General features: G+C 38.4%; 1 protein-coding gene across 2 annotated transcripts in view; it reads left to right on the top strand.

Moving 5' to 3' along the window:
- Positions 1–7,352, top strand: part of chrnb3a (cholinergic receptor nicotinic beta 3 subunit a) — a 36,038-nt gene extending 28,686 nt beyond the window's left edge. For both annotated transcript variants that reach the window (XM_024259862.2, XM_024259861.2), the window contains exons 6-8: positions 2,014–2,204; positions 4,799–5,006; positions 6,805–7,352. In XM_024259862.2, the coding sequence (XP_024115630.1) occupies positions 2,014–2,204; positions 4,799–5,006; positions 6,805–6,936 (531 nt within the window). In that variant the 3' untranslated portion in view covers positions 6,937–7,352. The remainder of the gene's footprint in view (positions 1–2,013; positions 2,205–4,798; positions 5,007–6,804) is intronic.
- Positions 7,353–12,244: the final 4,892 nt, after the last annotated feature.

A 12,244-nucleotide genomic window follows, 5' to 3' on the forward strand; every position in this document is an offset into this window, starting at 1 on the left:
GAATTCACACTATAGACTGTAAAATTAATGGACTGAGCGAGCAATGAGGCCCCCTATTGGAAATGCATTACTTCCTCTCCTCGCGAAAGTAGGCCGCCGCTTTCACCGTCAATTCCTGAAACGGATACCGCCATTTGCAACCCATCTTCAGCGATTGGTCTGAGTCATAGCTGAGTCATGGAATCTACAGGAAGTACTGTCGCCAATCAGGAGTGAGATTATTGCAACCGTCCGCCTCTTTCCACGCCTTTACCACGAGACCGCGGATGTAAACAGCTTCTACTTTAATAACGGCGGCTCGAGAGAATTGTACAAGTCATTGTTGAAGCCTTTGAGGGAGAACCATTCCAACATTTGATTCTGTCAGCGGTCCTTTTGGATTTACTTACATTTATTCCTTTTTGTCGAGATAAAAGGAGCATTTGGGTGACGCCGTGCCCGAACTGCGCGTGTCCTCCTCGCGAGCCGCAGCTTTACTTCACATGCGCGGCCACGTTACAGTCTGATCAGATGCACGTGAGAAGCGCGTTCAGCGGTATTTAAAATAAATAACCATCCTAACAAGTGAACATCTGGATCTTTTTTCTGTTTGAAAATACGACCAGGTCCTTTCAAGTCTGTCTCTGCTCCTCGGACGGCTGTGTCTAATTCAGGCTGAACCTGGAAAAGTGCGGCGAAGATGAAACTTTGGTTGGTGATTTTATGCGCATATATGCAACTTATAATTTATAAGCTACAATCAAAACAGTGAAATAAAGAAAAACGAACGTTAAACCAACAAAAAAGTCCAAAGCACATAACCTTAGAGTGAAATCTATTTCTACAGAGTAAATCTAAAAATGTCGACAGCATGCTCCTCTTGTTGTTTTAAACTGCTGCATCGGTACATTCCATTGAGGAAAACAACAGTAGGACAATGATTGGTACATTGTTGAATTGTAAAGTAGGTGTTAAAAGGTCTTCACGGACCCATTGATGAAGTCTGCTCCCATTGGCTACCCGTCATCTGTCAATCAAACCCCCCACACGTTCGACGTCAGACCCACAAACGCTTATGGAGCCATCTGATTGGTCAATTTATAACTCTAATAACTTGTGATAATGGAAAGAAATCTTTAAAAAAAAATTAGGATTAGAAAAAAGAAGTTAAGCAGAAAGCAGCAGAGGAAGAATGATTATTCTGAGATATGAAATGACTGAGAAATAACTGTCTGTTTCTCAATGTAAGTCAATGGGACTTTGGTCTTTTTGCAACCCAGTGGTACTTCCTATATGGAACACGGAAGTAGGGGGGCTTGTCTCTGTCCAGTTATTCTTATATACAGTCTATGATTCACACTAGCATTATCACAGTTAATGATATATATCCAGTTAGTAGTCTGTCATCTCCTGTTAATCACTGATAATCACTAATCACTAGGCTGTTGCCAATATTCGAGATCTATCCTTTCTTTTAAAAGACAGTCCACAAAAATGTGTAGAAATGTATTACAGCCACAGCTACATCTCATCAGTCTGTGAGTCTGCATTCAAAAAGACAGTTAAATTCTAATCCTTTATTCACCAGCACAGAAAATGCCCTAGAAGCACCATACTTTTGAAAGGCTGCCAGTAGTATCTGAGATTGGGCTGAAAAGAAAAATTCTACTGCACCTCTGCAGGGGGTTTTTAGAACTGATAAATGTCCACTTTCTTCACGTTTTTTTTACTAACAAACACTGATGTCAGCTCCGCTGCAGAACACTGGCACCAACCTGTAACCACCAGTAGCAATGTTTAGTGCACATTGCCCTCTGTTGTGTCATACTTGATATTTTATACATTTTAACCAGTGGTTTTTTTTTTTACTGGTGTATAGGACAGCAGTAATTGCATATTTGTGGTCTATTTACAAACGGACAGAAACTTTGATGTTGTAAATGAACTTCTCATTTCCAGAGTTATTTACAGCTTTAAGCATTGGAGTAAACTGTTTACATGGTTAAATTGATGTCTTCTTTTTCACATCCGCAGGTGATCCCACTCATTGGAGAGTACCTGCTCTTCATCATGATTTTTGTCACCTTCTCCATCATCGTAACTGTCTTTGTGATTAATGTTCACCACCGCTCCTCTGCCACCTACCACCCCATGGCCCCCTGGGTAAAGAGCCTCTTTCTACAAAAACTGCCCAGACTGCTGTGTATGAGGGGGCACACAGACAGGTAACATTGATCCTTTTGAAAGCATCTAGACTTAACACTTTTTGTTGTTTCTTTATAAGAATACAAGTCAACCTGTAAGCCAAGTTTGTCTATTATTTAATGATCTTTAAACAAACTAAACACACAATGTTGTTTTAAGTTTTATTACTACTACAGTGTCTTTTCTTAAGGATCATAAACTAAGTAAATTCAGTTAGTATGAATTGAGATCTAAATAGAAATAAAATTACTTTACTTTTGTGTAATTTTCTCAGATGAAAAATCTAAAATTTTAATCTCATTTGCAAGAGAATTCTGGTCAGTAAGTCAGAAACACAAAACACTATTACCATAAAGTCATCAATTTATATAAATAATGAACCTGAACCAGAAAGAGTCTTGTAAACCTAAGTTTTCCATAATCTACAGTTCATAATGCACAGGGCTCTAGGGTACGAAACATTTGGATGGAAAAGCTGGATAATAAAGAGCAACAAAGTCAAATGGTTGTTCAAAGGTGGGACCTGTAAGTTCTCTGACGCCAGTTGGGGTGGTTGTTCTTAACTACATGCTGCAGGTACAGTAGCTCAAGCCTGGCTGGTGGGGCATTATGGTTTCCCCAAACCCCCAGAAAACTAAAAAACAAAATATTGCAGGACTCTCCAGCCAGGAAGACTAAGATAAATAATGTAGAAAAGTACAAATCTTTATTAAATGGACAGTGTTTAAAATACAACATAAAGGTTCCAAACGCTACACGGGTGAGTCACACTCATTCACTTGGTGCGCTGAGGGAGAGTCTTCCTGACGCAGTGGACCAGTTCTGATGCTCCGCCCCGGCGTGCAGGAATTTACTCTGCTTGGTGCAAGTGGAGGATTCCGAGAATCAGCAAGGTCTGTGGAGTGGAGAACCCAAGCAGACTGACCACTTCACATCGATCCAGTCTTGCTGGCAGACAGCAGGCAACCGAGCCACCGCAGGATTGAGATTCAGCAGTGAGGCTTAAGACGGATAGGCAGCACTACCATGTAAGGCACCACCTAGGACAGTGGCCCTACACAAAACACAATAGTGCAGCAGCAATACAGCAACAATAGCACACACAGCAGTGGCACCTTGCTTGCAGCCTAGGACGATAGCTAACAGGAGCTATACTGGCCACAAAAGGCAAACTGCCTGTTAGAAATAAGTGCAAAATAACATTGGGCCATTACAATAAGATCAAATGATCTGGAGGGCCAGCTAGAATTACTTGGAGGGCCGGGTCCGGCCCCCGGGCCTTGACTTTGACATAAGAAGTCCCCTATGTCGTAGGTTAATTTTTATGGACAGAATTTTTGGTTGTTGGTAGTCTGGGATGTGGACCAATCTGTTTTTGCAGATGATGTTGTTCCATTGACTTCATTGAACCAGGACTTTTAATGTGGACTTGGGCAGTTTGGAGTAGAGTATAAAGTGGCTGGAATAAGAATTAACACCTCCAAGTTTGAGGCCAGGGTTCAGAATTGGTGGTTTGCCCTCCCTGTGTAGGTGAAGAGCTCCTGCGTCAAGTGGAGGAGTTTGAGTATTTTGAGGTCTTGTTCACAAGTGAGAGAAAAATATGGCACAAGATTGACAGCTTCAGTCATGTAGCTCCTTTATCTGTCAGTTTATCATGATCAAAATGATAGGATCCTGGATACAAGGGGCTAAGTTTATTCTGCAGGGTGGCAAACACTCGCCTAGAGATATGGTCCAGAGCTCTCTTATCCAGGAAGAGTTCGGTGTTGACCCACTGCTCCTTGACATTGAGTGAAGCTAGTTGAGATGGAGCAGTCATTTCTTCCAGATGGCTCCTGGAGAGGGATGCCTCTCTGAAGATATATTTTGAGCCTTACCCATGGGAGGAGCCGTGGAAAACCTAGCATTGACTGCAGAAACTACTTCCCTTTAGCTGAGCCACAGGAAGTTTCTGTGGAGAGGGAGATCTGGGAATCTTTGATTATCCTGGTGGCCTTGCTACCCAGTTCCAGAGAGGGGGGAAAGATGGGATGATATATGAATTACAATGACAAGAAGTTTGAGTGCTCTTTGAGGGAGGCCAGGTAGGTAATTTTCGTAAAACATGAGACTTACTATTAATTTCCAAAGACGAAAAGACAGCTCCTGCTGTGGAAATAAATATTTATGACAAAAACGGATTCCTGCATCTTCTCTCGGCTGGTTGTTATCTATGGAATGATTAATCATTCATGATTGTGTAAAAACACCAGCACTCTAGGTTTATCTGTAAATGAAACTAATTTTAATGACTTGACTCAACAATAGCAAAAAAGACAACTGTAGAAACACTCATTTTTTATGTAAGTGATCGATTTTATGCTAAGTCATCAGTAAAGAGGTCAAATGTGGCATTTTTCAAGGTATTGCACAAATTATTGATATTGTTTAAAAGAATAGGTCCTGAACTGAGCCCTGCAGCACTCCACCTAAAAGTAGAGCAACGAAGAGGGGTCAGTCTCCTCTACTTTGTGATTTATTGGACTATTAATCAACAACTCAAGTGGTAGCTTGATCTGTGATTCTAGAAGTAGAAATAACAATAATTAACTACAGGGTGCATCCTGGTCCTCAGGTATCACTTTCCAGATATTGAGATGCGAAGCCCAGAGCTGAAGCCCAGGCGAGGCGTGGGGAGGAGAGCGGTTCCTGGAGGTCAACAAAAAGGAACTCTCGGAGGCGTGGAGGACGACAGCCAAGCATGGCTGGCAATGCTGGAAAAAGCCACAAATTCAGTGCGCTACATCAGCCGCCACATCAGGAAGGAGCACTTCATACGGGAGGTAAGCAGAAAGGAAAATATGCTTGGGGTTCACACTGTGGGACACTTTATACCATTACAGCACTCAACCCTTTAACACTGGAAATGTCATGAATTAACACGCCCTTGGAACTACCATAACTGAACTGTCGGGGTCATCCTTTAAACTTCCTGTTCCTGTGGAGGGTCACCAGGACCACTCCTTTCCTGTTCCTTGACATGTTCCTGAGGAGGGTCGCCATTGCCACACTTCATGTTCCCTGTCCCTCAGGATGGTCGCCATCCATCCCTCTGCGCCATGTTTGAAGTTCTGGAGGATAGTCGCCGGGGCTGCTCCCCTTGACGTTTCCCTTCCCTGGGGAGAGTCGTCTGGACTAGTCCTCATGTGTGTTCAGAGGAGGGGTTCACATGTTACCCCTCACTTCTGCTGGGCTGCAGGAGCCCAAACTGTTTTCTGGCATTTTTTTTTCTTCAGGTCCCCTCTTCTCAGGTGTTTTGGGCATCTAAAATCTGCCCTTTCGGGGAGGGGTACTGTCATGATTCTATGCTTGGGTTTTTGTGGTGTTTTTGTCAAGTTCTATTTTCTCTGTCAGTCTCACTATGTTCAGGTTGATCATCCACAGCTGTCTTCATTTGGTTAATCAACCTTCCGTGTCTGGTTTTCAGTTCATGATTCTCAGGTCATCCGCTCAGTCACCACTTTGGTCTCCTTGGGTATTTGCCATGTTCTAGTTAATTGTGTGATTGCTTAGTAATCATTCACACTATAGTTATTCTCCTGCTCCTTTCCGTATGTTTTTCGGCACATAAAACTCAATCACATTTCAACGATTTCTGCAATCTTGGTATCAAACGTATTTTTGGTATTGATAAATTTTAACGTTTTTGAGATATTGAGCAAAATATGTACCAAGGAAAATGAATGACATTTTTGCCTAATTTGTTATCTACTGGAGTTTTTAGGCTAATTTAAAGTTTAGCTTCTGTTTTAGAAACAGGCTAACATTTTTGACTAATATAGTTTACTGAGGATTGTTCGGCTATTTTGGAGTTTAGCTAATATTTAAGCAATGTGTTAGCTTTTTTGGCTAATTGGGCATCTACTGAGGCTTTTTTATGCTAATTTGGAGTTTAGCTGATATCTTAGCAACATGTTAACGTTTTTTTGCTAATTTGTGATCTACTGAAGTTTTCATAGGCTAATTTAGAGTTTATCTTCTATTTTAGTAATTGGCTAATGTGTTTGAATAATTAAGTTTACTGAGGAATTCGAACCTATGTTTACATTTAGCTAGTATTTGAGCAATGAGATAGCTTTTTTGTGTCTAATTTGGCATCTATTGAGGTTTTTGGGGCTAATTTGGAATTTAGCTCATTTTTAAAAAACACACTTAATATTTTTACAAAATTGTCATTTATTAGGGATTTTAAGACAATTTTACTACAAATGTTTCATACATTTAGGTGAAGCGCGCTTTTGTAGTTCTTAAATGAAATTTTCAATCGTTTAGCAAATGTCATATTTTGCAAATAGCTTTTGCATTTTCAAGTCCCTGCAGCAATTGTAGTCAATTGCATCGCCATTTTCAGGAAAAAGTTTCAGCTTCTTTAGTGACTACTTTCAGCAAAAAGCATTCAGACTTGCATTATGGCAGGTAACTTTTCTAGTTTATTAAATGTTTTAAGTTCTTGTCACCAAGCCTGGTCTCCTGCGTTTTGGTCCTTCATCCACAAGTTCCTGACATACAAAGGCCGCAGTAGGGGTGGTTTAAAATGCATTCTGTTGGTGTCCCATCTTTTTTATTTTATTATTTCAACAGGTTGTACAGGACTGGAAATTTGTGGCCCAGGTGTTGGACCGGATCTTCCTGTGGGCTTTCCTGACAGTGTCAATTCTGGGAACCGTTTTAATTTTCACTCCAGCTCTGCAGATGTACCTCAGCACACCTTAATGAACATAAACTCTATAAAAATCTGAAAGAGCTATTTGTCTCCCACATATTTATCCATCTCAAACTCGATTTGTTGAAAATGTTCTGGCATTAACTTCCATTCCAGACGCAGGCTCGGACTGTGATCCTTACCTTCCCTACAGGTTAGTTTTCACCTTTGATGAACACTGCAGATGGACATGTTAAAATTCTCTTAATCTGTCATGCTGCATGTACAATGGTGAAAAGGAATAAGAGCAATAACCAGATAAATGAGTATGAATAGTTTGAACTTCCATGTTTTTACTACATTTAAAATGCACAATATACCTTCATGACAAATACAGTGTCGTATGTGTCAAATGCACTTTGCTGTCAACTCAATTGTACTATCCTGTATGTTTAAATATAATCACAATAAACTATAAAGATATTTATTTTGGTTTTCAACTTTTCTGTGGACTTCATCATGGTCTAGGCCTTGCAGTGGGGATGTTGGAGGATAATCGTTTCCTAAGTGTTTAGTAACATATTTAGATGTCATTTTGTTGTTGCTGTAGCTGATGGAACAGACTTAGACTAGCTAAAACACTTGCATGGTCATTGTTACTTATTTAGTGGCCCTCACTATATCGCAACTCATCCTTCTCTATCTCGCAGATTTTTTTTCAGTGCAGTTCTGCATTTTGATTGACTGTTATGTCAGTCAATTTTCTTCTGTAAAGAATACGTTCACTTTGCCAAATTTTCATAAATCTTTAAATGTGAGCAGATTTTTGTTTTCGTTCTATAATACCGAACCTATTTCTCTAAGGTTTCAACTTTTAAAGTTTAAACAAAAGAGAAATGTGTTAAAATAGATATCTTTCCGAGAAAAAATTTTAAAATTATTCCAACTTCACAGATTACACTTGTTACAGGGTATTTGTAGAATACAATGGACTACTGTAAACACATTTTAAAGCTTATCTGCATGCTAACGTGCAAAACTAATGGGGGGAAAAAATGAGTGAATAATCAGAATTATGCATTTGCTACAGAGAGGAATAGACAAGCAGTTTAAACAGCCGGAATACAACACATGTGTCCTGTATTCTTCAAGGTAAAACAAGAGGCTATGGTCAGTCATGAAACAGAGCAAAATCAACACTTTCTGGATTCTCAATGATTGAGTTTGTAAATCAAGAGTGTTGGGTCGAGTCAGGAAGTAACTGTGCCCTATAGGAGAAAAACGAGGATAAAATCCTGTCACACTAGAAAAAAAAATTCAGCTGTCTGTTTGAGCCGGCCAGTGCACAGGTCTGAACTGCCCAAAATTGATCAGCTTGCAGTTCTGTCACCCCATATCTAATGAAACAGCTGAAGTGTTGTGCTTCAGATCTGGCAAAAATAACTGACAGTCCATCCAGCTGCAAGATTGATTGAATCCACACCAAAAATACTCCAAATGCTTCAGGTGCTTCTCCCAGGTGGCACTGAAAATGATAATGTCATCAAGAAATAATGCTGAAGAATTGGGAGACTCCACTCGTCTTGTCATTAGGGGCTGAGAGATTGCAGGAGTGCTGTAAAACCTGAAGGGCAGTTTGTTACCTGACTATTGACACAAATGAGAGGGAACTAAACAATACCTTATTTAGCTTTGTCCTAAATAAATATGCAATTACGTAACTGATTAATCAAATGTCATTTTTATTAATTAGAAATTAAATAAAGGAAGTCTCCATAAATCACCAAAATCCACACCTAAACAATTCCAGTTCCCCTCTCCCTCTGGTGGTCTGGTGTTGCCAGGCCCGGCCCTGGGCGGCATGGCGCCCTATAGGCGATAAAATCATTTGGCGCCCCTCATAGAGTTTGAGATTGTCGGCCTGAAAGGGGTATCTCTGTGTTTGAAATCAAGCGTGTTAAAATACTGCAACACAGATAAGCTAATCTATTGGAAAGTGGGGGATTTCAACTGTTAAAGCTGTTGGTAGGAGGGGGGGGGGGACTAGATCATCAGTTAAACTGGTCTTTTTCAACCAAAATGCAGGAGAGAGTGAATTTCCAAACAATTGTGTATAAGTTAAACAGACAAAGCTCTGCTTTGAGCCCTCCTCTTCCTTTTTTCATCCGTAAAGTTTTAAAGAAGCACTAACAGCGGCAAAAGCACGCGCCCCTCTCCTCCCCCAACCCAGTATAAACAGCAGCGACAAGAAGGGAGGGGCTCTGCACTGCAGAGTTATCGATTACAAACTTTTGAGTTGTTTTATTTATATTTTTAAACAATTTTTTATATATATATTTTTTTTACATAAAATGAGAGGTGCGTCAAACTGTTTAAAATATATGTATATATATATATATATATATATATATATATATATTTAATCGTTGCAATTTGGCACCCCCTTAACCAGATGACGACCCAGGCAATCGCCTAGGTCGCCTATGCCCAGGGCCGGCCCTAGGTGTTGCCAACTAGCTTTCACATAAACAGCAGCTCCACCCTCAGCCTCTTTTTTGGATGGAAAACTCAAAAAGGAAGAAATCAGAAGGTCAAACTCCACAGGTAAGAAAGGAGAAAATATGTATGCTACATGAAGTGAAACTTGTGCACAATAAAAATTAAAAACATGGTGAGTGTATCTGTTGCTGAGGGATCGGAGGACTGTAGCTGAAAATAAAAAGAGAGAGTTGTTAAGTGTACACTGATATCACACTGTAGATTTTTAATATCTTTAATTAATCAGCTGTGAGCAAAACTTGTTCAGTTTTCCCAGTTTAATCCCTAACAGACCTGAATAAACATAACTGGATCCTGTGTACTTTGACTTGACTTTTCATGTCTGACAGAAACACTGTTGTTTAGATTCTGATCATTTTAGCAGGTCATGAACCTCTGGTATAAGATCATAATATAGTACTCAACAGAAACACATTTCTGTGTACTTCTGCTTGTGAGTGGTTGGTTAAAAATGGTAATCTTTTCTGTCCTCTGACATAGACTCCCATTCATGATCACAATGAGTGTAATGACAGCCATCCACCACTATATGGCAGCAAATACATTCTATATATATATATATATTTTATTATCAACTCCTTGTTTTTGTTTTGCTTTCTGAAAACATGCAGCAGTGAATGGATAAAAAATGTCAGAAATGATTTGATCTGATTGTAAGCACAAAAGAGACATGAAGACACTACAATGATACATAATTATATTGATAAAACAGTTACCTTGTTACTAAAAGTACATTTTCGTTTTTATCTGTAATGCTCTTATTTTTTTAATGGAGTTATCACCAATAGTCTTCCTCAATGATGTCATAATGTTTTGCTCTTTGACCTAGTTTTTGGAGGGAGAGATGTTTTTATTTAAGTTATTAAAAATGTAAATGACTCACTTGAAGAGGCTGACCTCAGCCTTCTGTTGTATTATTCACAGCTGCTGATCTGAGTCAGGTGGACAGGTGTGTGTTTGTGAGTGCACAGATATGCATGTATGTTCATGTGACATCAGCAGACTGGAATGAAGAAAAACACGGCTTATATTTTTAATTGTAGAATATTCTGTTTTTCTTTACTCCTCCTTTGCATTCTGCTATTTTGAAAGGGTAAATTATGGAAATAAAGCCTAATTTATTTATTTTTTGACGTCAAAAGAATGTTTCATCTGTGAAATTCTATCTTTAGAAGATTTTTCCATCTTTCCTTTGGTTTTTATGCTCAATAATTGAACATTTCACCTGAGGTGCCCAAACTTTTGATCCCCTGGGAAAAAAATAATTGTCATTAATTATTTTATTAATAATTATTTTATATTATTAATTATTTTACATTTTATATTGTATATACCCTAAATTCATATATTTGTTTATTTGTTATACACTGTTTATTTGTTATACACTGTAACCATATTCATGAGATGTGTGCTGCCGACCTCTTGGCCAGGTCACCCTTGAAAAAGAGATTCTGATCTCAACGGGTTTTTATCTGGTTAAATAAAGGTTACTACTACTACTACATTAATTGCAATAACATTTTTTTTGTTAGAGTATTTGCTGACCACTTCTTATCCATAAATTAGCAGAATACAAAATCACACACAAAGCTGTACATATAGCTGTCAACCGATTAAAAATGTATTAGATTAACCACACTTTTGTGCTGTGATTATTTATGATTAATCACAATGTTTTATAGGTACATTTTATATGACAATATGGATTAAATATATATATTTTTAATTTTGTAAGTGGCCATGGTATAAGTGTGATGAAGTGTTTTAACACACACCGTGGAAGCCTGAACCATCCAAGGTAAAGCGATGGACTGTTTCTTCATGAGGTGTATTTAATCAGTGTTAATAAACATTAACTTGTTTATTCTATTTTGATTCACCGCGTGTGTTAATGCGTTAACATTCAAAGCTCTCTCTCTCTCTCTCTCTATATATATATATATATATATAACATTTTAAACTGATCAATAAAGATAAGGTTGAGCCAACTTTTGTGAGCCATGTCACATGTGTCAAAGTCAAGGCCCGGGGGCCGGGGCCGGCCCTCCGGGTAATTCTATCCGGCCCTCCAGATCATTTTATTTTATTGTTATTAATGGCCCGATGTTATCTTGTGCTCATTTCTAACTTGTAATTTTAACAAAATATATTTTAATGGAGAGTAAAATATTGAAAGTTATTTAAGGTTTAAGTTGATTTATTCTGGAATAATATTCCTGCCTTTTTATTATTCATAATTTTGTTTAAAAAATTACAGTTTAAAAGTTCTAAAAATTGGCATTCTGATAGCTTTTTTGACTATTTTGCCATTTACTAAGATTTTTAAGGATATTTTGGAGTTAGCTAATATTTCAGCTACATACTAGCTGTTTTGGTTCATTTAGGCTTTTTCAGTTTTTAGGATACTTTGAAGTTTAGCTTTTTTTTTCAGCTACATGCTAAATGTTTTGGCTAATCAAGGTTTTCTTATTTAACCTTTTTTAGACGAATTTGGCATTTAGCTAATATTTGAGCTGGTTATCAGCTTAAGTGTTTTTGGTTATGAATTTCAGCATCTTCAGCGACCAAATTCAGCTTACAGCATTCATACTAGAGTTATTGCAGTTAAATATATACATTTAGTTCTTAGTTATGTTAAAAAATTACAGTTTTATAGCTTTAATAATTTAGTTTTAGAGTGTTCAATAAATGTTTATCCTGTTTGGCACACAAACTATCAAATCAAATATACTTCATTAATCCCCGGGGGGGAATTCATTGTGGTGGGCAGCAGCCGCTGCACGGCGCTTTATCACCCACAACTAAGGTGAGTTTAGGAAT

Source organism: Oryzias melastigma, linkage group LG1, assembly GCF_002922805.2.
Source record: "Oryzias melastigma strain HK-1 linkage group LG1, ASM292280v2, whole genome shotgun sequence".
Taxonomy (NCBI): domain Eukaryota; kingdom Metazoa; phylum Chordata; class Actinopteri; order Beloniformes; family Adrianichthyidae; genus Oryzias; species Oryzias melastigma.